Below are 27,904 nucleotides of genomic sequence, written 5' to 3'. Positions count from 1 at the left end.
CAGACAAACACATACAAATATATAATATATATTCTTAAAAAATGGATTTTCTCTATAGTTGATTTATTTATACAGCCGGGGGCTGATGTACAATGCTCTCGTGCCAATGATCTCAGACATGGAAACTTGCAGTACTGTAGATTGCATCTTTTTTTTTCTTCTTTTTTTCCCCTCTCTTCTTTTTTGTACATTTTTTAAAACCATTTCTTCTTTTTTTTTTTCTTTATTTTGTACATTTTTTTTTCTTTAAAACAGAGTTAGGATTTATCGGTAGGCATTTCATTTAGGTGATTAAAACAACATGCGGCAAAGAAAAACAAAAAACAAAACACAAAAGAAAGGGGGCAGAATGTTAAGAAGTTAAGGAGAAGACAGAAGCAGCAGTGGGAGAATCATTTTGGTTATCTTCACAGGTTGGTGCGCTACTGTTTATACTTTAGATTTTCCCTCAAAGACCGGTCAGTCCTTCGCCGAGGCGTTCGCTGGGCGGGCGAACGATTCTCAGCGCGAGTAAAAGTGGATTTTGCTCAGATGCCGCCCGCACAGCGATGCCTACGACAGCACTACTCCTGCTTTATCTCTCTCTCTCTCTCTCTCTCTCTCTCTCTCTCTCTCTCTCTCTCTCTCTCTCTACTCTCTCTCTCTCTCTCGTCTCTCTCTCTCTCTCAGCTGTTTGCTCCTGTTATGGTGGGATGGCGAAGTGAGGTGGAGGGGTGGTTGGGAGTTGGATGGGAGGGAGGGGGGGGGGGGGGGTTGTTGGGTCTGATGAGATCAAGAACGATGATGATGATGGTGGTGGTGGTGATGGTTGCTGCTGTGGTTGTTGTTGTCGTCGTCGTCGTCGTGGACACGGTCCCACTGTTTACATGTTCCGATTGACAGGCGTGACGTAGTTGCGGGGGAACATGCCCGTCAGCCCGTGGCAGCCCCCTTTCCACCAGTTGGGGTCGGAGTTGTCGAGGACCTGGATGAAGTCGCCGCGTCGGAAGCCCAGCTCTCCTTCCTCCTGGGGGTCGAAGTCAAAGAGCGCCTGCACATATGTGGGATGCTGCGCAATCGAGAGAAGGAAGGTTCAGCAAGGGGGTCATGTGACGATGATTAGAAACATACACATACTCAACCTGCAAGTATAAACAATAGCACCCTGCTACACAATCTCTCTGCCCTCTAACCCTGAACCTCCATCACAGACATGTCTGTCTGTCTGTCTGTCTGTCTTCTTCTCATCTCCATATTTTCCCGTGTGGTTCGGGTCACACTTCCTCTCTTGTCCCTAAGCCTTACTGTTGCCGTCTTTACCTGACGTTTAATACTGGCACACTCATTTAGGACTGCAAACCAAAAAAAAAAGGCCGAAACCAAGAGTCACCCACTACTGATCAAGTGAAGGAAAGGAAAATACATGAAATATATTTAATGTAAAGGTTCTTTTTTTTGTCAAATGTCTGCGGGCAACATTGCTAAAGTTTGTTCGCATATCGTTAAAGCTGACAACCAACATGCTCAGTGTTAAGGACTTACAATAATACATACTCGTACAGATATTATAAGTTATAAAAGTACACCCATTTATGTCCTCAAATCACACACGTTTACCTCTAAATAGTGTACAAACGACATTAAAATAAAAGCGCACAGAGAGCGTTTCTTTTGTGATTTGGGTTCTAGGCGTACAGCCTCGATGCTCACCTGGGGGACCTGCTCTATGTCTCGCAGGAAGATCTGTTGATTGCGAGAGACTGAGGTGGAGCGGTGGTAGTCCACCAGCTCGTTGAGGGAGTTAAACTTCACCACCCAGAGGAAATACTTTCCAGCCCCGTCGCGTAGAACCTTGAAGTGCTGGACGTCGTTTCCAAACCTGCACATGGGCACAGAGAGGAAGACTATGAGGAGGAGGAGGGGGGGGGGGAGGAGGGGGGGGGGGGGTCTCCAGCAATGGTACAGTCTCTGACACACATGTACAGTTGTTAAAGTACAGATATAAATAAAGGGCAGCGGAGAACTCAGACATTAATCTTGCTTATCGAATGTGTTAAATGTCAAAGGATGTGGAACCTGAGCAGTGCAGACAGTAACTGATCCATATCTGAGCTTCAGCTTTACATGTGACAAGTTACGCTGTGAGCTGATGCATCTTTTAGGGAACGTCAGAATGGAGAGAAACGGATAAAGAGGAAATGAGCTTTTTGTGTGTGTGTGTGTGTGTGTGTGTGTGTGTGTGTGTGTGTGTGTGTCTCAGCTAAAACACTAAGTACTGGCAGGGCTGATGTCCAACACACTTATTCAAATCATAACCGGTGAAGCCTAACCACCAGAGGGCGGCACCGAGACCGCACCAGAATGAGGAAGAAGGCCGGTGACTCCGACGCACCAAGTATGGAAACGGATAAACCTGACAACGTGTGAGGAAACTGTGAGGTTGATGCTACGTGGTGTTCTGTGAGCGCGAGTCACGGCGCTACTCACTTGACGGAGAGGGAGAAGTCTCCTGGTGCGCTCTCGCTCTCTCTGATGAGGAAGGCCCCGTCGTGCCTCTGTTTGTTTAGCATCTCCTCTGCTTTGGCGCGGGGGATCTTCCCGAAGAACCACCTGTGAGGGGGGGGCAGAGAACAGATACGCGTTAGCACCAACTGAGCTGACCCAAAGCCAGCCATGAGCCGCCTTCTTCTTCTTCTTCTTCTTCTTGCTTAGACTGCGTCCACGGAGGCTATAAGAACTCAAAATGTTGTCGGATTTTTATCTACTGAGAAAACTGTAAAAATCCGTATTTTGAGAATATAATAATAATGATGTAAGTAATAATAACAACAGAAAGCTTAACAGTGAGGCCCAACAAAGCAAATAACTAAGGTAATAATTAGACCTGGATAGAACAGTACAATAGATGAAACAATCGATACGATAAAAATAAAATATTTTTGTAAAATAATTTTGTAATACCAAACAAATAAAAATAAAGCAGTAAAGTGACGACATCACATAAAAGCCAGTCTGTAAAAATAGGTTTTAAGAAGTGACTTAAAAGAAGGCACACCACTGAGTAGCTACGGCCATTTTGCTTTTATCCTGCTTATTGTCATAGGCCCGTCATAGGCCCGTCATGCATTTGTTCCAAATGTTGGGTACCACCTTCCACTTTTGGAACACGCCTCTGAACTGAACTGAAACCCTAAATTACTCAGAAGACTGAGGGGGGGAAACCGTGGAGGGCTGAGTGAGAACATGCAGACATCACACCTCCTGCTGGCTGACAGCTTTGAGGAGTCAGTGGTGTGGAGAGGAGGTGCTAACCGCTGGTCCACCGAGCTGCAGTACTTGTGGTGTGGCAGTCAAGTCCTACACCACAAGTACAAACTTTTCTTTGGACCATACAGAGGAAAAACCCTCCGCCACAATACTGCATGTCACACCAGGAAGTAAGTTAACAGTTACACTTGGACTGGCCGGTCCTGAGGAGCTGCAGCATTCATCCGTAAACCAGGAAGTAGATTAGTCATTATCTCATTATAGAGGGACCGCCAACACAAACTAGAGCTACCGACACACGGATGTATTCCTCTGCCTCCGTCGTAAAATGTCACCACTTCCTATCAGACATTTGTGTGAAGTTCATAATTTGCGTTGTGAGAACGTGTGTGAGAACGTGCGTTGTGAGAACGTGCGGCGTTGTAAAAACGTGTGAGAACGCATGTCGTGAGAACGTGTGTGAGAATGCGCGTCGTGAAAACGTGTGTCGTGAGAACGTGTGTTTTGAGAACGTGTGTTTTGAGAACGTGTGTTTTGAGAACGTGTGTTTTGAGAACGTGTGTTGTGAGAACGCGCGTGGTGAGAACGCGTGTTGTGAGAACGTGTGTTTTGAGCTCACGGTGACCATTTGAATCTTTCTACTCAGTTCGTTCTTAAGTCCAAGATGATTTTTTTTTACCAGATTTAAGACGACATTCCTTCCGGGTCGCTCCTGAGATATCGTGTTCACAGACTCAACTTCAGATGTAAACACACAGTTCTCCATCACTTTGAAGTGGCGTGCATTTACCTTTAGTCGCATAAATGCTGCTCACACGAAACTGTGAGAAAAGCCCGACAGAAGGAACCAGTGAGAGTGATATTAAGATGGAAGCAGAGAGAGAGGGGGGGGGGGCAAAGCCAGAAGAAGCTCTTCGCTTGTGTAAATAATTAAAAAGTACAGTCAGCCAAAAGATGACATCTCGGCTGCTTTACACGAAGGTGAAAAAAAAAAAAAAAAAAAATCAATAATGAAGATGGCCGAGACGAGTCTCTTCCAGCGTTTCATGAGTGTGACAGCGGAGCCATTAGAGGAGGAAACAGCAGGAGGAGAGGAGGCCACCGGCGACACACCTCCACCCGCTGGAACAGCTGCTCCTTACCGCTCTGCTCCTTACCGCTGGACAGAGGGGAAAAGACTCGCTTACAAACAGAGAGGACCCGGAGCCCAGCCACGCTCCTTTGTGCCCCGCTGTATAGCGCAGCTGCGTGTCTGTCGGGCCGCCTGGGTGCCTGGTGCCTTTTTTCAGGGTAGGCAAACTCACTTGATCAGTGTCACCACTGTCCATCGCCGCGCCCGGGTAGTTTTTCTTCAATCAAAACATTTCCTGCAAATCTATATTTGACCCACAAGGTGATGAAATATGGCACTAAAAGTTTTCGCAGCGTGTTCTTCGGCTTCTGTAAGACGCTCAAATGATGCTGAACAGCGGGCCGGTTAAAAGGAGAGCCGGATGACGTACCAGGATGTGGCAAACACTTTAAAAAAAACGGAGCCCATTAAGGCCGGACAGCATTAGCCGACCTCTCACGAATCACCGCAGTCTGTGATTTGCAGTTCTTCTGGGATCCGGCCGTATAGTGCAACTTTGGCCCGCTGGCTGCTTTTCGCAATAAAAAAAAAAAGCTGCAGAGAATTGTCGGCACTTTGTAAAAAGCAGGTGCCAGCAGCAGGTGTGGCCGGGTGGAACACGCACGCATGTTATTGAAGAACAGAAATAAGAATATTCAGCCATACTCGTTAGAGAGCGGTGCCCTGCTGGGGAACACAGCGTTTTGGGATACAAAGCCCTGCTTCACCGTCTGAGCTGTGATATGCTAAATATTAAAATTCCTTAGAGACGATAAGGCTGATCGACATACAGTTTCAGAATAACCTGTTAAAAAAATAAATATTTGTTACCCTTTTGTTTCAGACAACTAACCCAAATAATTCATGTTTTTGCAGAAAGCATTGCACTCTCTGAGAGGTTCAGTGGTATAGACGCAGCTAAATACTGATTCACCGTCACCACAATAAAGACCACGAGGACTTGAGTTTGTTACACTGGAACAAACGCATCCCCCACTGTAAAATAAATAAAAGGTACATCTGATCGCACCCCAGCAATGATGCAATAAGGTCAATATTCAATTAAGCGTAAGAGGCCTGAGGCACATTAATAAAGAGAGAGCTAATCTGGCACTGAGCGCAGGTCCAGAGGTAATGTCCTCTGAGGATCCTGCTGCCAGGGGTTCTCTGAAGTGTGTACACACACACACACACACACACACACACACACACACACACACACACACACACACACAAGGCATCACACATAATCAAGTCTTATGAGAGTTAGTAGAACAGTTGTAGTTCGAGTTAACGTGTCCAGATGAGTCAGAACAGGCAGAAAAGAGAACAGAACCAAAGAAAAACCCAGAGAAGCAGAATGTAACATGTTGCACGACATGTACAGAGAGTGTGTGTGTGTGTGTGTGTGTGTGTGTGTATACAGCACACTTTCACAGATGCACAATTACAAACTGGGAAGAGAGAAAGTGGCGTGCATGATACTTACGGATGGGCTTTCATCTCTATGTAATTCTTGGGAATGAAGCCATCTTTTCCATTTAGCTCCGCCTTGTACCAGTTCTGATCACACTCTTCATTTAATACCTGGTGTTGACAAAGACAAAAAAAGAGGAGTCGTTCAGGTTAGCGCCACGCACAAATGTCAACAATGGACAGCAATCGACCTCCTAAAGTCAGCTTGGAGAGAGACCTTTCATTTCCTGTGCTTGAAATGAATGTTACAGAACTGCTTGGTAAATATTAAGAAACTACAAAACTAACAGCGGGCAAATATAATCAAACGGTAACAATTTCAAACAGCTTGGAAAGACTTCTAATTAAAAAGCAGCGATAAGGTGTCTGCAGCTGCAGCTCCAGCGACAGGGACTCGTTTAGCAGAAGGACTCGTTTAGCAGAAGGACTCGTTTAGCAGAAGGCCTCGTTTAGCAGAAGGCCTCGTTTAGCAGAAGGACTCGTTTAGCAGAAGGACTCGTTTAGCAGAAGGCCTCGTTTAGCAGAAGGACTCGTTTAGCAGAAGGACTCGTTTAGCAGAAGGCCTCGTTTAGCAGAAGGACTCGTTTAGCAGAAGAACTCGTGACTGGAGCAGCTGTGAGGGCGTTCATGTCTGACAGAGTGCAGGTGTGTCGGGCTGCTGGTGCATCAGCGTGTGTCCAGGTTCATGAGCGAGTGTCACTTTGTGTAAGAGTGAGCTCATGAGACATTAACCTTCACGCCGCAGCAGCTGATTCATCTACAAACAAAAAACTTTTTAAAAATACAGGATTCATCCTTTAAAAAAAAGACAGTGTTGCTATTCATCTTTTGACAAATTTATTTTGACTACCCTATTTATGAATGGGGACCTTATGAGTTACGGTTGCTTGCTCACTATCTGTGACGCAAGAAGAATACGACAAAATGAGACAAGAGTGTGTTTCAGTGACATTTTAAGAGTTTAAAGCATATTTTGATGAGTATCGGGTAACGCAGATTAAAACAAGAAATAAAAAGGGGACAATAAACATTAATGGAGGAAAAGTGGTGCACAATATCCGGCGTTTCACTAATGTGAAATCTTTGCTGCAACGACTACAGACATGTACAAATTTCAGAGGAAAACAAAGCAACAGAGCCGAGTCATGCAGCCTCCATCTGAGTAATGTTGCGCAAAAAAACAAAAAACAAAAAACAAAAAAAAAAGCCGCAGTTTGATCATCTCAGCCACCTCAGCTCATGGCCACCGACCATCCGCAGGGCATGACGCCTGAACAAAGAAACGACACACGCGTCACACAAACAAGCCGCCGCTGGTTTGATTCTTCGAGCAGCTTGAAGTAATCTCTCGTCCAGACAGACAGAACCTTGTGCTGAAGAACCACTCCGTTCTACTCAGAAGAGTCAAGATCACAACTCATCTGCATAATTAAATTCATAAATATAAACATTTTTACATATTTGGCTACGGTAGGCACACAATCCTTAAACCAGCTGAAGTTTTGCAGAACAAAGACAAAAAAAAAAACATGACTTGATTCACTTTACACTCAAAGCATGTTTCCCTAGATCACCATTCTTTCTTTCTTAGCCTCCCGCTTCCTCTTCCCTTAAAATCATAATTTCCCACTAACCCGGCCCCCAGACAGCTGTCCAATTGGCCCCTGTGCGGTGCGAGTGGCCCGGCTCTCTGTGCTCCAGTGAGCCTGCAGAATGCCAGCTGTCACTGACCTCCTCCGGCTGCTCGCTCTGCACTAGACCTGCATTACTGGATTAGGGAGTGGCCTCGGACCAAAAACATAAGTAGGTTGAAATCAAGAGTGTGTGAGTGTGTGGGGGGTATATATACACACATATGTGTATACTGCAAATGGATGCGCATGTGTAACGCAGTGGACTTGGGAAGAGCCACATGTGGTGAGTGTGTTTATGCTATTCAATGTGACACAGTCTGAGACAACACTCTCTCTCTCTCTCTCTCTCTCTCACACACACACACACACACACACACACACACACACACACACACACACACACACACACACACACACACACACACACACACACACACACACACACACACACACACACACACACACACACACACACACACACACGGCCTCAGGCTGTGTGTTGACACGCCACGCCGACCTTTAAGAACCAGCGCCCGCCATCGTCGGCTCGCGGTCGATTGGTTATGAAGGATAACGAGAGAAAGAGTCCGCAGCCGTCACAGCGGCTCTGTGAGGCTGAGCTTATGCACGGGATCTTCTGGGGATCATGTCTCTGCCCGAGTTCCTAGCAAACGATTCTAAAGTCGTCAAAATATTCCCCTCTGGACAACAAAACGTCAACGGCGGTCATGGGATCACCGACAGGAAAGCGTTAAGGCAGCAAACACTGCAGGAGAACGTGCTCCTCTACAGTATCAGAGAGTCAGAGCAGTCAGAGAGACGACGCTTCATCCTCACGACAGAATCTCTAGCCCACTAGACGGCCGTCATCCACGCTGCTGAAGTGCCCCCCCACCCCCAAAAAAAACAACCTCCCAGCTGACCCCTGACCTCTGACCTCTCTCCACTGGATGAATTAGTCTCGACAGATTGGCATCAAGTAAGTACACCGTTGTGGAGTAGATTGACTCTGCGATTGTGAAAATAAGAGCCGGTTGTGAGATTTCTCATTTTCATTTTCCAGCGAGATGAAATCAGAGATTAAGGTCATAAAGTTAATACAATAGAAACAGAGCAGCCTTATATTTCTCACTGATTACATTACTGATAAATCATAAAGTGTTCCTACTATGCATCTCATCACTGTTGAGGAGAGACAGCGTCACATGCCACCAGACAGTCCTTGTGAACATGAGTCACCTTAAATAATCACACCGTCTACAAGCAAAGTTAATAATAGAGCACAGCAGGTGCTGCAATCTACTGTATAACAGGGCCGATATGAAACGCTGCGATGCTAAAGAGAAGTGTCCTGAACTCACTGTGTGTGTGCTAGTAGAATCACAATAGAACTTTCGCTTTCAATGTTTGACGCAGAGGAAGAATTAGAACTACTCAATTCATTCAAGTACTGATTACATGTTTTCGGCTTCTCTCACAGCACACGGTAGAACTCAGCTGAGGTCCGAGTGAAGCAGATTGGGGTCACGTCCTTGCAGCAGCGGGACATATGCTCACAGGCACTGTTGTGATGTTGTGATCCGACCGCACCTCAGCGGTGCCGACAGAAGGGCAAAATGCAGCGCGGCTCTGAACGCGCCACTAAACAAAACAGGAAACTTGTGTGTAAATATATATATATCTTCAATTTCCAGCGCAATACAAAACGATGAGTTGTTGCCAGAAAACACGGTGATCTTTCAGAAAAAATTATGTAATGAAGTTGGCTGCCGTTATGACCAAAGCTGGAATTGTTAAAGCGTGTCGTCAATAACCAAAAGATGGACTTAATCCTGCTTTATCTCAAAAATGTATGGAACTGTTTTGTGGTTTTGCTACTCGGAGTGGGAGAACACCACGAAGTCAGAGGGGTTTTCCACCGCCGATATAAATACTGCGATAGCGCATGTGGTGTAAATTCCCCGACTCAGCTAGACATTACATTTTCCCTAAAAGAGACACTTTGAACTCGTAGTAAAACGCAGCGGTGATGTGAATGAAAGTCAGACGGCCGACGTGTGAGAGAACCGATCGATCACATCCAATCGGTAAGTGTTCCATCAAACAAACAGAGGACTGATTTGCTCTACTTATGCCACACATTAATACCCTTCTGCTAAAAAAGATTATCATCATCCATTTGCTTTCAGGTTCAGTTAGCCTACATGAGAAGATTGACACCAGTAGCATCCATTACATGTAAGGCACATATTAGCATCACTAGCTTAGTCTGGCATAAACAACCAGCCTGGCTCTGTCCAACAGTAACTACATGTGCCTTCTCACTAAATATACCTCTATATCTCTTATGTTAAATCTGTACAATAACTCAAATGTAAAAACTTTTACAGTGGGTTAACCAAATCTCTGCCAAAAAGCCCAAAAAAAAAAAAACTAGCTGCGAGTTCTGTTGAATAAGCATCTCAAACACTTTCACGACACCGTAACTGTGGCAACCGACTAGACGAGTATTTTTGCTAAACTCATCTAAGAGATAAAACAATAAAAGCGTGAGATCGTGTCCTCAGGAAGAATGCATCAGTCAGCATGGGTGGGCTCAGGCCTTCGGAGTGAACATTTGAACTTACAAGCGGCTCTCGAAACCGAAAGAATGGAAGCCCATGAGGAAAAAGCAGAAATTGAATATTTGCTTGGCTGGCAGTTTTTTTTTTTTTTTTTTTTTAAACCATATCGAGAAGAGACAACCGCAGCATTGTGTCAGACTGAACTCTGTCTCCGTGTTCCCAGCAGAGCCAGCATTGTGGATGATGTGCACCCCCCCCCCCCCCTCTCTCTCCAAAGATGTTTTTTGTCTCTTTAATCTGATTGAGCCACAATAGTTGGAGGAGTTTCTATTTGAGAGGCTATGGCCCAGGGATTATCTCCTCCACAGCTGCCACTGTAGACGTCCTCCTCACTCACTCACTCACTCACTTACACACACACACACACACACACACACACACACACACACACACACACATTACAGCACTCTTCCACCCACAAACCCATGTGTGACACTAAACACGGGTAGCTGTCATTCACAAGAGAGACCCAGGTCCACAACTGCTAATTCAGCGCGTCTCTGTAAAATCATGAAGTTATAGAATATCGTGTGTAAATCCGTCTAATAAAGAGTTTCAATGTAATTGATCATTAGAGATGTATTCAGGCCGACGTGGAAGAAAACTTTTATTCTCTCCATTTGATAATCATAATATTTGCTTGAACAGAAATCACGCCCGAGAAGGACAGAAGTTGCCGTGACTGGCTACAGATATATATATATAAAAATAAAAGGGTTTCTGTGGGGCTCATGAAGTAATCCGATATTTACTTCTAACCATGTTTACTGTTTACACGGAACGCAGAGCCAACGAATGTAAGTGATGACTGAGGAGATTAGATTCAAAGCCAGACTTTCCTCTTTCCCCACCACCTCACCGTCAGAGAGAAAAGCCTTTGTAGAACACTAAGTATGTGGATGAAAGGAAACAACCACGCTCAAGAAGTCACGATTGCGTAAGGACTGACTTATACTAATATGAGATAGAGGTGGTGAGTGCGGTGCGCAGGGAGACCGACAAAAAACAAAACAAGATGCAGACTAAACCGCATGTCTGCACAGTCCACATGGGATTGCAATAAATCAGGAGCAGGGATTATTGTGGAGCGCGAGTTAATCTGAGCGTGCGGCAGGTCAGACGGATAGAAAGACAGGCGGGCTGAATGCTTCACCAGAACCTCGGAGGCCAAAGCCAGCCATGTTGGGTCTGTTACCGGGTTTATTGAAACCGATCGAGACCAGACGGCCGCCATGACAACATCAAAACGCAGCACGGTTATCTAATCAGACCGCAGGAGATTATCGTTTACAACAGTGTTCTCCTGGTCATGTGCAAAGTCACAACCGGCCACCGGCGAGAGGAGCCGGTGGACCAAAGCCGAGCGGAGACCAACAAAAACTAACACAGACATCTAATCACAGACTAAAAACTTTACCAACTTCTTTAGTTTCCTCACCTTGCTTCTCCTCTCTCTGACTGTCACTCTCTCTCTTCAAACACACTCAGTCATCAGTCCTGACCATTGTGCTACTGTAATGCCAAATCAGTTTACAGGTCGGGTTCAGGTAGTTGATTAACGCATGTTGGACAGTGCGGACTGATACAGGGAGGACTCAGAGTAACTGCAAAGCTGCGTTCTTAAATCATTCAACCGGTGTTTTTCATCGAATAATAACAAGATCAAATTGTAGGTTTTGACACAGACTCAAATTTAAAATAGCTGCCAAACTTAGCACTGCTGTGGAGGCGACGGTCAGACCAGCAGACAATAGTGAGCCTGGCTCACCATAGAGAGAGTAGAAGACACATGTAGCAGGAGATGCCTGCACACATATATGTGTGTGTGTGTGTGTGTGTGTGTGTGTGTGTGTGTGTGTGTGTGTGTGTGTGTGTGTGTGTGTGTGTGTGTGTGTCAGTGCCAACTGTGTGGTTGTCCAGCAGGAATGGAATCTGAGGCCTGGTATTCTGACATACTGGCAGCAGAAGTGACCCCTGTAGTGGCACCAGATCTCACCCAGGGGACAAACTGATTCACCCCCTGAACAGTGCAGTGTCTAGTATGCAGGGTCGGTGGGGTCAAGTCTTTTTTTTTTTAAAGGGTACAGTATTGGTGTAATATTTCTAAACTGCCCTGAAAGGGTTATCCCAAAAATGAATAACTGCAACTGCACCACCCGGCTATGGAGAGGAAGCCAGATTTAAAATCACAGCAGACTGGGGGGGAGGGGGGGGTGAAGACCCACACTAGTCCACTTTTTTGCTTTGTTTAGCGAAACCGCTTTCAAAAAGAAACCCAAAAAAAACAACAACCCAAAAATCCTTTAAAATGAGGTCGACCTCCTTTGCTCCCAGCAGGGAGGCTGCAGACTTGGATATGCAGAAAGACACAGAGGAAGAGATTACATTGGATTCCAGTATAATGAAAGCTTGTAACACTCTTGTAATTAAAATGACACTCGAGGCCATTACCGCATGGGGAGCCTCCCCTTCTACAGCGGGGATTGGAGCTTCGAAAAAACACACACATTTTAACACCTCAGCCAGGAGATTACCTCAACAATGACCCGGCAGAAGGAAGTGGTTCTCAAACTTGAGTTAATAAAGTTACGACTTTATCGCCAAAAACCACTGAATTGAGCTACTTTAAACTGCCTTTACAACATGCGTTTATCGAGGAAACAAACAAAACGGGGAGAGTTGAAAAGATGCCGGAGTGAGATTAAAAAGAATCAAGAATTACAAAAATGAGACAAAGAACGGTTTGAAGTCTTCACCATCTTTTTTGTCTAACGTATCGCGTGATACAATAAGCAACAGGCCATCCAACTATTGCAATGTAGTTGATTTAAAAATAAAAACCACACTCGTGATTACTGGAAAGATGATAACACACCAGCCAACCCAGACGGGTGGTAAACTGTAATCAACATCCCAAGTGTGATAATTGATATGGAAGATAATTCTGGCTTGCACTCTCTCTCTCCTCCCTCCTCCTCCTCCTCTCATTATCAATCCGACTCCGGCAGCTCGAATCCTTTTCTTACATCATGATGTTGTTTGTCACAGCTTGAGCTCTCAGCGCAGCTTATTTTGGCAATAGCCTCTTAATGACCCGAGATGTTGTTTTTTTTAAAGCGACAAAATCTGGAGTGCAGTAAACAGATGTGACAGCTTAGGACAAGTGTGTGCGTTAAGGAGAAACTGCTGCAGCTATAGTGTTAAGAATGGGCTTATTGCTGTCTGTTGCCAACACCAGGGCTTTACCAGCTGTTGTTGGAGAGATTAACCGAACGCACACGAGCGGCGCCCGATCTGAAGTCGGCGTGAGCCCAAAAAAAAAGTTGACGATCCACCCCCCCCTTTTCTCGATTATGTCAAGGAATATATAGCTCATCAGTTCCTGGACTAGCTTTTACCACTCGCATGCTGGTGCAGGTTGGGAAACTGGAGATGAGCGGGGAGGTAGAAAGAGAACGGTGACTTTTTTTTTGGGGGGGGGGGGGGGGGTTAAATACAGCCGTCAGTGACTTAAAGGCACATCAGGAGGGAGAGATGCGGAGATGAGAGGGAGTGAGATCTAATTACAGCTCTCTGACTCAACACTCTGCTGCTACAGAGAGGAAGAGCAGCGAGAAGACAGACGGAGGGAGCAAGAAGAAGAAGAAACACAAGGCACAAACGGTGACGAGGACTGAGAGAGAGTTGAAGCAAGAGAAAGCAACAGAAGCTGAGAGAGAGAGAGAGAGAGAGAGAGAGAGAGAGAGAGAGAGAGAGAGAGAGAGAGAGAGAGAGAGAGAGAGAGAGAGAGAGAGAGAGAGAGAGAGAGAGAACCACTTTGAAGAATCAGGCTCCTTGTGATCAGCTTAGGAAAACTCCTCAGGGGCGACTTACATAAAATGAGGGCATCTCTTTCTCAAAAGCAGCCAAGCTAGCTTCTTCTGTGGACAGCACCGTCCTCCAATCCGCGGTAGCCGGCTAGCTAAATGCCTTTTTGTGATACACAATCAATCCACAGAGGGAGAAAGTTGTCTTTTCATTCCCACGCCGCACTGTGCTGTGTTTTGTGTGTGTGGTTTCACATTAGATGCGTCATGTAACCCGCATTTTTTGTTGTTGTTGTCTTCCTCTTTCTTTTTATTGCTCTTAAGATGTCAGAAATAATGGAGAACATGAACAGAAAACAAAGAAGAGAGACGTCCTAATTCCTGCTTTAGATGGTTTAGTTTTAAAAAGTAAAAAAAAAAAAACACACACCTCTATCCATGCTGGGCTCCCGGTACATGAACCGGAGCTGAAACAGAACTGCATGCATCACCTCTGATCAATTAGTCAACAGGAAATGTGTGACTCGTCAACCAGATTATCAAAACCTTTCACAGGTTCAGTTCAGCATGCATCACCAAAAAAAACATATGCACTCCAATTCTCTGCCCTGAACTGCTCATCTTTGTGGAACAATAACCTTTAAAGCTGCTATTTAAAGATATAAACTGAGAGGCGTTTTTTGAGGTATTTCAGCATCAGGCCTGAGTGGCCACATATTAATTAAACCTTGCCCAGTTGGGCAGCTATTAGGGCCGGAAAAGTCACCGGGACGCATGTTGACTTGGAGCCGGCGCCTCGAACACACGGACGCACAACAGAACAACTCAACATCTGAAAAGGAGGCAGAGAGGCAGGAAGGAGGCTCGTGCAAACACACTCTCCTCTCCTCCGTGTACCGAGCTACGGCAATATTTGCAGTTTCCACATCTCCTTCCATTGACCCTGTGAGTGGCAGCATACCACCCCCCCCCCCACCCCCCGGCCCTCATCTTCATGGATACTACTGCTGCTCTGCTTTTAAAAAAAATCCTCTACAAATGCAGGTTGTGTCCACAATAAGAGCAACACCTGTGTGAAGTGCTGTACTACTTTCTGTTCTTGTGTTAAAGACTGTGAGCCTTTAATACAGACATGTCCTGTGGCTGTACTTCTTAGCAGAGCATTTAAAACAAACAAAAAAAAAAACTATTTTCCTTTAACAAGGTCACGCTGTTTAAATTAGACCAAAAAAAAAAAAACAAGTCAGAGAAAAGTACTTAAGTGTATCTAAGCTTTCTCTCCAGAGAGTCAGCCCTTAATTAAGATAATAGTCTGCTCCTCTGGAAGCAGAAGGGTGGATCTCAGCTGGAACAAAAACTGCATAATGAGCAACATTATTTATTGACCCTTCAGATCCACAACACGGCACGACTGCTTCACACAAACTCAGATGGCGGTCAGCACGCCGCCACTTGGGAGAAGCAGACAGGAGCATCGGCACGGATAGTTGGTATCACAACCACACGAACAACACGGCGGAGGCAGCGGTAGATCGGCGACTTCTTTCGAAAAGGAGTCCGGTGGCTTTGAAAAGAGCACAGGTAACCGCTTCAGTTCCTCATCGGAGAGGCTGTCTGACGGTCAGAGAACATCATTCCTAACCTTACCCATTAGCTTACCGTGCTAACCGAGGCACTGCTTCGTGCTAACAGCTGAGTGGACGTTTTCATTTGAAAAAGCCAGGGGGGAAAAAAAGTAGATGAAGTCAACCTTTAAAGTGCTTATGAAAGGAAAAATCAAATAGTGGGATCTGGATTGGAGCTCAGACTCTAATAGCGGATTATGAGTCTTTGAGGTTTTTGTTTTTTTTAAGACAAATCAGGCATCTCAAGGCAGCTCTGATACAGCTCTTCCTCTCTTCAGTGCTCAAGTGGACGGGGAGGGGAAATCAATACCCTGAGCACTAACAGGCGATGAGGGAACCATTAATAACGGGAGGGGTGGAAGTGTTCAAGCAACTGGCTAAAAGCTCCATTTTCCGTTCTATCGCAACCCCTAAAAGAGGGACAACAGGATGTCCGTCACGGGGAGACTTAAAAATAGCGACTTCTTGCACAGGCTAGAATCAATTTACTGCAACTCTATTGCAAGTAGGGCGACCACTAAACCCTCTGCTGGAGGGAAAGGACCCAGCTTGTGCTGCAGAGTGCGGTGGGAGCACACTGCTCGAGGTTTGCTGTGGAGATACAGGAAGTCGCTGGCGTGTTGGAAGACGCACCAAACAGGATGTGAAAACGAGCTGCGCTGTGGCGTCGACGTAAGCAGACAGGACGACGTTGGGACAGATGCCTTTTGCCACGGAGTCTAAGCCCGTAATACTGTAATGTACACACCCTAAAACAGAATTTTTAGGTTGTATTTTTCCTTTTTCCTTGTATTTTTTCTGCAATTGCTTGGACTAATTATTTCAGCGTAATAATGGCTGCCATCTGCCTCCTGTAATGACCACTGAGCGTCTTAATGCTCCACAAAAAGGCCTCGGCTCAATCGGGTAATCTACTGGCAACCTCTCGTTCAATTCCTGGGGCGACTTTTAAATTTTATGGCGTACTATTTCATTAGTGGCTGCAGTATAAAAGTTTTGACAGAGCGGCGGGACAACTAAATGATATCGAGTGTGTAGACGGAGGTTTCTCACAGCTGCGAGGTGGAAAAGGCGGATCTTAGATGGCACTACGTGAGCACAGTTCAAAGATCTGTTGATAGGAGCTAATTCTGTCCGCCAGTCGGGCTGTTAATCTTTATTTATTCAAGGAGGAAATGAGAACAAGTGTACAGTGCTCAGGGCAAAATCTGCTTTCTGACACAGAAAAAGGAGCAGAGGAAGACAAAAAAAACAAAACAAAAAAAAACAGATTTGATTCTAAAAACCGGTGGAACAGCGCCGCGTGATCGGACCAGTTACCGCTGATCTGTGGTAACTTTGTGCTCATGTGACATCTGTGTATTTGAGCCGAGAGACGGCACTTATAAATGACTTGCTTTGATTTTACGGTGTCTACGGTTAGAACACCACAGGTCATGTAAACGGGGTTCTCATGCGTCTGAAGAAAGTTCTGTCTTCATGTGTTTTGTTAAACAGGACAGTGTAGAAATATTCTTATTATATGACATCCGCTGTAACCGCTCGGCTCCTTGGAACTAGTTCTGACAAAGAACTTTATACTTTAATGGCTTCAGACATATTAGTAAATCGTCTCCAGTAATGTTCCTCCGAAAAGGACAAATATCACCAGTAAGGAGGTCAAAGTGATCAAGAGCACACTTCAACTCTGAGTATGTCAAGTGTGTGTGTGTGTGTGTGTGTGTGTGTGTGTGTGTGTGTGTGTGTATCTCACTGTTCAATGTCAACATCTGAAGTTAGACAAAGTAACAAGTAAAGAGACTAAGCCACCAAGTAAAAAAAGAAAAGGCACACAAAAAAAAAAAAAAAAAAAAAAAAAGGTACAAATCTCACAGTTTGCAGTTAAATTTAGAAAAAGATCTTTTAACCACCAGTGGCAGTTTCCCCTTTTTCTTCTTTGTCTATGCATGACGGGAGATCATACTGTGAAACGGAGCTGGTCTGCATTATGCAAATTCGTCATGGGCCCACTCGCTGCACACTTGTACTGTAAGAGGTTTTACATATTAACCCACGCTTCGATGCTTTTAAAAAATAAAATAAAAAATTGATTTCTGTGTCGGGGAAATTTAACACAACAAAATCCGGCTCCACGTTCAGATGAGGTGAAAAAAAAACTAAAAACGGTTCAACTACTTGAAACTGCCTGTAGAGATAAAAACAGGAAGGTCGTTCAGCAGCTCTGTGTGCCTTTTACTGATAAAAAGTGCAAAAGCAGCATGTAGACCTAATTGTAAGAGGAGGTGCATTTTATGAAATGTGCTCCGACTTGGTGGAGTTCTGCTTCACTTCTCAAGAAACTGGAAACTCGGAGCGCTGTATGTCGGTGTGTGACTCAAGTCTGCAAATTAGAGGGCAGCCCGGTGTGGCCGACCAGCTGAGTGAGTCACGGTGACACGGAGCTTCTCGCTGACTGGCTGACGGTTAAGAAACCCGATTACAACACATCTCGATCGCAGCGGCCGAGAGCTTCCTTTCGTCTAGTAAATGTAATTTACTGCGTTGATACAGAGTGATGTTACGAATGAAAGCTGGAGCGTCTGAAGACGGGGATGGCTAACATGTGGGGGGAGAAATAACGATTGATCGCAGTCAATCAAAAGAAAAGAGTCATGTCACCCAAAGACGAGCTAAACAACAAAAAGAAATCAATCATCGAGACGGGGTCGAAAGATTTAGCATCCGCACACGGAGCCTCCTAAAACAAAATGCTGGTCACGGAGGGAAAGTCTTCTTATGACATTTAACATCATGTTCATCCTTCATCCTTATCGCTGGACTAAACTGGCACGTCCTGTTTGCTCTCGCTCCTCTTCACGGGCATTTTAACAAGTGATGCAAGTCAGCATGCGCATTCGGGACGATTAAAGAGTTTGACACAACAGGATTTTCATGTCCCCAAAACAACCTTTTGATCCCCTCAGCTGCAGACCATTAGATAAACGCTTATATAAAAAAAAATAAAATAAAAGGTCTTTCATAAAACGAGGAGGGAAAACTGCTGTGTGGCGTTACGCCAGAGCCGGAGCTGCCCGGGCTTTTGGTGAGTCACTCAAAACTGCAACCGACTGTACCGCCGGTGCCGATCATATTTGCTGCATGCATAGCAGAGATGTCTACAGAACCAAACCACACTGGCTTCCTCTCAGCGGCGTACGCTGACTGCACTGCTGACAGCCTCTCCTAACGGCCCGCATACCTCCAAGAGGTGGTGACCCTGAGTGAAAGCAGAAGCGGAGGGGCAGAGTTGAACCCATCTTCTTGCAGCGACACACGGCCACCGTCGCCCCGGCGATGCTGAACGCGGCGAGAGGCTAAAAGGATGCTGCGCTCGCTCTCTCATGAGAGGACCCCTTTGTCCTCAGAGCGGAGCTGTTTAGTATTAGCACCGTGAGACTGGTGATGGAAGCAAAGAAGGAGCCGCCGAGAACACGCGCCACCTCGGGAAAGTGTCGCTTGAGACGCGCCACCGCTCCGAACGCGCGCGCTGCACGGCGTCGGTCAGCGGCGACGCGTACGCGGAATATAAACCGCAACGGTGCCGAAGAAATTTTGCCAATTGGGAGAGGAATTTAGTTTAGTATTATTAATGTTTAAACGGCGGGTTATGTAACCGAACGTCCCAACCGGCCCGCAAAAAAAGACAACAACACAGAGTGCAAAGATCAAAGAGAGAATGAGCGACGGAGACCAACCTGGTGTTGCTCTACGGAATAATTATTTATTTAATGCAACTAACGCACGAGACATTTTGCAGAAAACTAAACAGCTGCAAAGGTACACACACACACACACACACACACACACACACACACACACACACACACACACACACACACACACACACACACACACACACACACACACACACACACACACACACACACACACACACACAGCTGAAAGCAGGCCACACAATGGCATACTATAGTGTATCGGTAGCAGAAGCTTCAGTACTTTAGAGACCAGACTATTTTAAACGTCACAATAACTAATCACAGAAAATGTGTTTCTCACTATAAAAAAAAGGAGAAAAGTTGCTGCAAATTTAACATTTGGTGCCTCAATCAAGTGATATTGTGGTTGGCCATGAGAAGCGTTGTATTTATGTGTTAAATAAGGTGGAGCTCGGGTCAACCTGTGCTCGAGTACGTTTTAGGGAATGACTTAAGGAGCTTGTTCCATCCTGTTTCTCTTAAGGTAACCTGAGGGGGGGGGGGGGACAGGATAAAAGAAGATGAAAGAAATGGAGGAGGACAAACATGGGGCCAATTCATTCCATCTCAAAAAGTGAACCAGGTCCTGTGGGCAGAGCAGCCAACGATTGTGTTCAGAAGAGATGAGGAGAGCGCTGGAGGCAACAGTCATGCAGGCTCTCCTTCCCCATTTCAGATCCAGTCTGTCCAGAAATAACCCGACAGGAGTTTCTGTAGCTCTCATGGTCGAGCACTCGCAGTGCGTCACGCTCCAGACGGGTGAAATGCATAACTCTGGGATATTTTTCACAAATTTACACTTCGTGGCGTTAACTGTACCCGTTCATATAGTCTGTCTGGTCTACATGAAACACTGAGAGACGGTAAAGAGTGGAGATTACTGTGATTACTAAATGAATGATATCACATTGATGAGTGGAGTATTTGGTGAACCTAAAAGTGGAGCTTCATACGTCGGACAGTCCTGAATACAAAGAGAATGAGCGATTCGTTTTCAGTCTAAGGCTGCAACGTTTACTTTCATTCTCCATGAATCTGGAGACTATTTCCTTAATGAATCGCTTAGTTTGGTCTATAAAATGTCAGAACATGGTGAGAAATGCAGATTTGTGTTTCCCAAAGCCCAAGATGACATCATTTTTAGTTTACTGCCATCGAGGAGAAGAAAAACAATCTAATTTAAGAAGCTGCCATCAGAGACTCTTCAAAAGATGTTCAAACCGAAATAGTTGGCGATTAACTTTATAGTTGACAACTAATCGGTTAATCATCGCAGCTCTATTTTAGTCATTACTGAACAATGACAGTACTTTCTGGGGGGCAGACGCGTGAAGACAGATAAATGCCATAAAAAGCATTTTACAGGGAAGGAAACAAATCAAGAGTTAAGAGCAACGGCGTGCTAAACATAGAGGGAGCGGAGAAGTACAAAAAAAAAAAAATAAGCAGAACATTAGATGGTATTAGAAACATGTCACAGAACACAATGCAGTTTAGTCTCAATTACCCCGGCACCAATGAGCACGTCTCGTCGTTAACGGTGTCAATTAGAGAGGAGGTTCTGTGGTGTTTCCCATTAACGTTTGCCTGGAACTCTGCCATCTGGCTTGAGCTTTTCCACTGGCTGTGGAAATTAGAGGAAAAGTACAGTGCCTTCTCTTCTCCTATGCAAATTTAATAAGTACTCAGATTTAGCTCAGTGTTTCCTGAGCTGATTTGCCCCCCCCCCCCCGGTGAGATAAGAAATCTTTCCAAAGCTGCCCGCTCAAATCTCTTATTCAGCAAAAAGCAGCACTCATCCCCGATAGAGCAGTCAACTCATTCAGCACAGCTGACTTTTATGGTAAATGTACACAGTCAGTATATTAGATTATAACATATAAAGATCAGGGTACTTCATCAGACGCTACAGAATTGTCAACACAATAGCGGTGTCATCTCACATGGAATTTTTTTTTATCAAAAACCACAATGATAAAATGTTGCGCATGTTTGGTTGCATCACGACTATTTTCCGTCTACCTGCATGTCTGGCAGAGCAGATGTTGGCCGTAAAAACAATGTGACGGTCCTTTACAAATGTCTCTTTGTGCGTCGGTCGGCCAACAAGCTCAAGAGCGACGCGTTTCTGAGAAGCATGCTGACTGGAGGCAAAATAAGGAAGGACCTTTCAGCCGAAGGGGGAACAAGGAGAACTTTTGAGGTCACTCAATATCAATATTTAACGTTCGACTGTTTAAATGAGTATTTAGCGACACATTTCCATAGGAAGTATGAAGCTTTGTGTCAGTTTGTCTGCGCCGTCGCCCTGATCGTCATCACTGCGACTCCAAACCGAGGGGATTATGATGATTGCATTTAAATCCAAAGTGAACCGTTGCGTCGGAGGGAGGGGGGGGGGGGCAGTTTGTACCTTCTAATATCTTGGCTATCTCATCAAGGTCAGAATGACAAAAACGCTTTTCAGGCAACCAGAAAGCATGAGGCTTTGAATAAGCTTCTGATGCCCGAGGATCCGGACGAGCCCGGGGTTTCAACAGAGAGCACTTTAGAGACGCTGCATAATGGAATAAAAAAAAACAAAAAACGGCCGTCTTTTGCCTCTTTAAATCACGGGCCCTTTTACACACGCATTGCTCCTTTAGAATGCCATCACACAATGAGCCACAACATATAGGGCCTGAAACTGTGTTGTTGTTCTGCTGCCACATGCAATCTACCACGTGTACATCACATGCCGGGACACAGCAGTGCTTTGGATTTTAGGTTACAGTAAGTCTACTGACAGATGCATCTGGCAAGTACGTGTATGACCATGTTAGGTATAAATGAAAGAGAACATACTGATCTCATGCGTAACACTTAAGAGTGTGATCCCACAGATTTGCTTTTTGTGTTTAATTCAACTTTCATTTACACAGGATGGACCAGAGGATGATTAACGATGATGAAGTGACCCTACAACAGGAAAAGAAAAAATACCCAGCATTTCCTAATAATGAGTAATACAGACAAGTCTTAACATTAAATCTTCAGACAGCTCTCACTTACCTTGAGGACTTCCCCACGCTTGAAACTAAGCTCATCGTCAGCCGTGGCTTTAAAATCGTATTTGGCGATGGCCTCCATGGTCGCAAGTGGCACGCTGGAGCACCGCTGTGGCTGTGGTCGCGTTACGGGGGCGGGGGAGGGGGGCTGAATAAAAAATAAAAACACGTATCCCCGGCTTCTGTGGCCAGATGCTTTCCTCCGAGTCTCTCCTCCCGTCTGTGACCCGCTCCTTTAGGGCTTGGACCTCACATAAAGGTCACAGTAGGGTACCTGCAAACAAGAGACAATGTGGGACTCAATCAAATATAAAGAGAAACATGATTAACATACAACTTAATTAAGGTGGCAAGAATACAAATTGACAATGAATTGTTTGGTCTGATTTTTAAGAATATACAGAAATATAATGTCTCCTTTATGTTGTAAGTGTAGTTATTTCAATGACTCTTCCTCGCACTAATAAAATGGTTTTATAGCCACTTCCCCGTAATCATGAGACAGTTATTTTGTGGTCGGCGTGACATCACAATATTTAAAACATAGCACACAAGTATCCTCGGCTCTACTGATGGTCATCTGGCAAACCTTTGTGAAAAAGGGGGTTTAAAAGGCCTTCATGTTCCAGCTATGATTGCTCACTATAATGAATGGCAATTCATACAGACCATCGTGACAGGCAACCACGATAGAGATAAGTCAGTAGCCCACTTAAGCAGAGCTGACAGCGATACACCGGCTAAACCTACAGTTGCAGAGTTAAATGGATAAAGTCACGTTATCTCATTAAGTTGTTCGCTAAAATAACACCGTGCAGCTCTGATGGGTTCACGCTAATGAAGCCCTGCACAGAATAAGGCCATGCATTCAATCACAGACAGCCAACGCCAAAACAAAGAGTAACAAACGTGTGGCAAATGATCCGCGAATGCAAACTTTCGGATTTAATCGTTTGTTTGTTGTATTTGTAAAACCCATGTCGTCTCGCCACGAATAATCGGTGTATATGCGGGCTGCACAGTACGGAAGACACAGGACTCTTTATTTCTAGGAGTCATTGGACGGTAACGGTAACTTTTAAGCTCACAAGATGTGACTGCGGCCATTGTTTACAGCAACACAACTGTCAACAACAACTCACCCCCACGGTCACACCAGTGACAGAAGTAACGTTACTTAGGACGAAGTAACAGAGGAGAGACTGAAGCCCAAAGCCTTCAACGATCCTCTTGAATCTACATCCTTCTCGCGTTTCTTCACTGTCAAAACTATGGCCGATTTCAGCGTACACTAACGTACCATTCTGGGTATTAAACCGAGGGGTTTCTGCCCTTTTTTTTCACGCGAGTTCGAGAGGATCGATTCCGTTCCAGGGAACAGAGCCCAGCGTTCTAGAACGCTAGAGCTAGCATGCCGGCTAACGGTCGGACAACAATAACTGCGATGCGGTGTGATTAACCAAACTTATCTCCGTTAATGTGTCACAACGGGCGAGCCGACGAGGACGTTACTCAGAGCAAGTGTTCCGTTTAAAAGCTAGCATGCGGTGTTTGTGGAAGCGCGAGGCCTACGAGCTAGCGTCTTGTGGCAAACGTGAAAAGGAAGAAAACACCTTCTTTTTTTTCCTCGTAGCGCGAGCTGTTGTTGCTAGCTTAGTGGCACAGTTAGCCCCCAGTTAGCCCCGCTAACGTAACTGAACTTGACTAGCCTGCGTCGTGAAAGGAAACAGCGCACAACTTTTAACGTGAAGAGAAAGCGTAAAGGAGGAAACTCACCACTCGAGATATTCCGTTTTGAGGCTGCCACCGTGACAAACAAAACCCCTTTCGCGTAGTTATCCACTCCCTGCTTCCTCTTTGGAGGCAACGAACGATGTGTGTGTGAGATGTCGCTTACACCCAGTCCTCGGAGTCTGGAGCTACTAGCATACGGTTTGCGACGTTTATTTCCGCTTCCTTCCACAGCGCTGGGAGGGTCTGCTGTGTTGTGACTGGAGCTCCTCCCTGTCAGTCTGCTCCACTGGTCTGCCAAAGACACCACGTTACTGATGTGCTGCCTACAACTGGCTTTAATTATCTCGTGTGATTGTTTGAAGTTGCCTAATAGGCATCCTGATACCTATTATTAGTGGGTAGCTACTTTATGTCATCTATCTATCTATATTGTCTATATTGTTCATATTGTTTAATGTTATGCACCATCCACCATGTCAAATTTCTTGTATGTGCAACATACTCTGGCAAATAAACTGTTCTGATTCCGATCTATCTATCTATCTATCTATCTATCTATCTATCTATCTATCTATCTATCTATCTATCTATCTATCTATCTTCAGTGAGATTAAAATTAGACATATAAATAATCCACATCAGACATAAAATATTGAGTTGGGATGAAATAAGGCAAGATGAAACATCAGATAAAATAGGCTGGATGAGGTTGGAGCACCCCAAATGCTTTTAGATTTCTAAAAAAAGTCGGACTTAACTGTGAGTAAAGTAGACAGGGCAGTGCATTATAGTGAGCCACGTGACAGAAACACTGTCTTTAGTGGCTTCCATCATCATTACAGAAAGTGTGTTTCATAGAATTGTAAACCACCAGCTTTCAGCAGGCCTTCTGCTGGTTCTTCTCATTAAAAACAAATATTGACAAATTCAAGATTCAAATTCAAGATATATACGCACAGTTTGTTGATGATGTTCTGGACGACCCATATTAATAATAATACATTTTTATTTGTATATATATTACATTTCTTCTCCTTATGTGTGTGTGTGTGTGTGTGTGTGTGTGTGTGTTAGCTGCTATCTCTCTACAGAACCCAAGCAAATATTTGGTCGTCTTTTTTTTTCTTCTTCTGGACATCTGCTTTTAATTCTGACCCGTCTATCCGTGACAACAGAGACATTTGAATACCGAGGCAATGCTGACCCCTAGTGGAGAGGTTGAGTAATGCGTTGAATAATGACAGCTCACCATGTAGAGAGGCACAGACTTATAGGATAAGAGCAGTGTGTATATGAGATAACTATATAGATATGTCTTTTAGTAATATAGTGGAGCTAACGGTGGTCAGCTAACACAAACATTATAACAGAAATGTAGGATACAGAAGACATAAGATATAGGGAGTCTGTGGATAAACATTTTGGCTAAATCTCTGTTTTTAAAAAGAAGAAAAACATGAAGAGAGGAATCTTTGGCCACCCACGTCTCTCTCTCGCTCTCTCTCTCGCTCTCTCGCTCTCTCTGTTTCTCTCTCTCTCTCTCTCTCTCTCTCTCGCTCTCTCTGTTTCTCTCTCTCTCTCTCTCTCTCTCTCTCTCTCTCTCTCTCTCTCTCTCTCTAACCCCCCTCGTTCAGGTTCCCTGTATACAACATGAAGCTGAAGTCCACCTGTGTCCCCTGGACGGCAGCTAAATGAGAGATGGGGTTTCATAGCGTACTGCTTCCTTTAGTTAAACTCGTAGAGTGTCTATTTCCCCCCCCCTTTTAACTGCGTTTTAGGTGTCGCGTGCACTGATGAAGTCTTTTGGACAACACAAAAAGAAATGCGCGCAGCGTCGCATCTCTGCTTTCAAATCCAGAAACTAACATTTGAAGCTGTTTTAATAGAAAACAAAAATAATAATTAATTTGTTGCTGCTATTCCTTTGATATATTTTTCCAATCCAAAATGTAAGTTGTAACCTATTGTTATTATTATTATTATTGTTATTATTATTATTAGTTGAGAGAGACCACCAACAGCTCTTTGGGATGGACTTTGCCCTCATTCCGAATTCATCTTTTTCATCCTTCAGTTCGCCCGAGAACCTCCAAGAAGGTATGTCTTTAGTTTCTTCTCCTTTTTAAGTTGAGTGAGTCCTTCAGCTGAACTGAACTCATGATGTCGCTGCTATATGTCACACCATTATTGTTGAGGCATTTAGACAGATTGGGTCATCTTCAGCTGTGGAGTTCATTTTATTTATTTTTTGTAAAACCTGTGACTTAACCATTAATTGGAACAAAACATAAGAATATTTGCAGGGTTTTTTTTCTGCATGGTAAAGTGACCCACGAGGAGTTTTCTGTTTGCATCCACAGACCACGAGCAGTACAACAGCGCGCTCATGCCCAGCATCTTTGGCGTCATCTGCTTCTTTGGGATCTTTGGGAACTCCGTCGTCATCTACACCATCGTGAAGAAAACCAAGCTGTGCTCCCAGCCCACGGTGCCGGACATCTTCATCTTCAGCCTGTCCATCGCGGACCTCCTCTTCCTCCTCGGCATGCCCTTCCTCATCCACCAGCTCGTGGGCCACGGCTCGTGGTGCTTCGGTGGCACCATGTGCACCATCATCACGGCGCTCGATTCCAACAGCCAGATCGTGAGCACCTACATCCTGACCGTGATGACCCTGGACCGCTACCTGGCCACCGTGCACCCCATCCGCTTCAAACACGTCCGGACGCCCTTCGTGGCCGGGGCGGCGGTGGCCCTGGTGTGGGTGTTTTCCCTGGTCTCCATCACCCCGGTCTGGATGTACACGGGACTCATGCGTCTGAAGGACGGCTCCGTGGGCTGCGCCCTCCTGCTGCCCGACCCGGCCACGGACACGTACTGGTTCACCCTCTACCAGTTCTTCTTGGCCTTCGCTCTGCCCTGGGTGGTCATCTGCTGCGTCTTCTTCAAGATCCTCCAAAACATGTCGGCGGCGGTCGCGCCACTGCCCCGGCGCAGCCAGAGGGTGCGCACCAGAAAGGTGACCCGCATGGCGGTGGCCATCTGCCTGGCGTTCTTCGTTTGCTGGGCCCCCTACTACGTCCTGCAGCTGGCCCACCTCGGGGTGCAGCGGCCCACCTTCGCCTTCCTGTACGCCTACAACATTGCCATCAGCCTGGGCTACGCCAACAGCTGCATCAACCCGTTTATCTACATTGTGCTGAGCGAGACGTTCCAGAGGCGACTCGTCGTGGCCCTTCGGCCGTCCCACGCGGTTTTCAGGGTGGCCCCTGCTCCGGCAGACGGCAGCATGAGTCTGAAGGTGGCCCCGGACTGCTCTCAGCCGTCCCACTCTCAGGCTGAAAGGGAACTGCTTCGAAACACGCTGCCCGTCATCGTGCACTGAGGTGGACCCCTGATCCCTGACCCCTGACTGTTCATCCACGACCACCAAGGGGGGGGTCCACCCGCCACCTCTACCAGCTGTTAGTCCCCTCAGCACAGCTGCATTAACAACATACACGTGACTCTGCTGAACTATAATGCACATTTATCTGCACTTCAAGGCATGTTTACTGTGAGTAATGGTTGCATTACAAAATGAGTCACCAACTCATTTTTAGACTCAGCCAGGAAACAGGAAACATAATCAACCATTCAACAATGGAAAACAAAGAACACCGGCTATTTTCATAGGAGAGCCCATTGAGTGACTGAAAGCCCCAGATGTTAACAGTGGGTTCACTTCATGACACATATCACCGCTGTATAAACTGATGCATCTTTGACATGAACTTAAAATCGCCAAAACTATCTCAATAATTTCAAAATTGGACTAAAAGGAGAATTTAGTTCTTTCTTTTTTTC

The 27,904-nt window shown here is 45.4% G+C and overlaps 2 protein-coding genes across 2 annotated transcripts; one reads left to right on the top strand and one right to left on the bottom strand.

Annotated features, from left to right (window-relative positions):
- Positions 1–657: 657 nt before the first annotated feature.
- On the bottom strand, positions 658–25,497 carry grb2b (growth factor receptor-bound protein 2b). Its single transcript, XM_068719169.1, has 6 exons — positions 24,101–25,497; positions 22,329–22,598; positions 5,847–5,944; positions 2,467–2,589; positions 1,690–1,858; positions 658–1,048 (listed from the first exon to the last, which is right to left on the bottom strand). The coding sequence occupies exons 2-6, from the start codon at positions 22,404–22,406 to the stop codon at positions 863–865; spliced, it is 654 nt and encodes a 217-aa protein (XP_068575270.1). The 5' UTR covers positions 22,407–22,598; positions 24,101–25,497; the 3' UTR covers positions 658–862.
- mchr1b (melanin-concentrating hormone receptor 1b) lies at positions 25,497–27,443 on the top strand. Its single transcript, XM_068719162.1, has 2 exons — positions 25,497–26,155; positions 26,419–27,443. The coding sequence occupies exons 1-2, from the start codon at positions 26,089–26,091 to the stop codon at positions 27,441–27,443; spliced, it is 1,092 nt and encodes a 363-aa protein (XP_068575263.1). The 5' UTR covers positions 25,497–26,088.
- The last annotated feature ends 461 nt before the right edge of the window (positions 27,444–27,904 follow it).

This window comes from Cebidichthys violaceus, unplaced genomic scaffold, assembly GCF_023349555.1.
Source record: "Cebidichthys violaceus isolate CVI_PGR_0920_01 unplaced genomic scaffold, fCebVio1.0.p SCAF_23, whole genome shotgun sequence".
In the NCBI taxonomy this organism is placed as follows: Eukaryota; Metazoa; Chordata; class Actinopteri; order Perciformes; family Stichaeidae; genus Cebidichthys; species Cebidichthys violaceus.
This window is presented reverse-complemented; position numbering and strand designations above follow the sequence as displayed.

Coding starts and splice junctions, on each gene's coding strand:
- grb2b (XM_068719169.1), bottom strand. CDS start 22,406: ATGGAGGCCATCGCCAAATACGATTTTAAAGCCACGGCTGACGATGAG. Junction 5,945..22,328: donor AGCGTGGGGAAGTCCTCAAG/GTAAGTGAGAGC, acceptor TGTCAACACCAG/GTATTAAATGAAGAGTGTGA. Junction 1,049..1,689: donor ACATAGAGCAGGTCCCCCAG/GTGAGCATCGAG, acceptor TCGATTGCGCAG/CATCCCACATATGTGCAGGC.
- mchr1b (XM_068719162.1), top strand. CDS start 26,089: ATGGACTTTGCCCTCATTCCGAATTCATCTTTTTCATCCTTCAGTTCG. Junction 26,156..26,418: donor GCCCGAGAACCTCCAAGAAG/GTATGTCTTTAG, acceptor TTGCATCCACAG/ACCACGAGCAGTACAACAGC.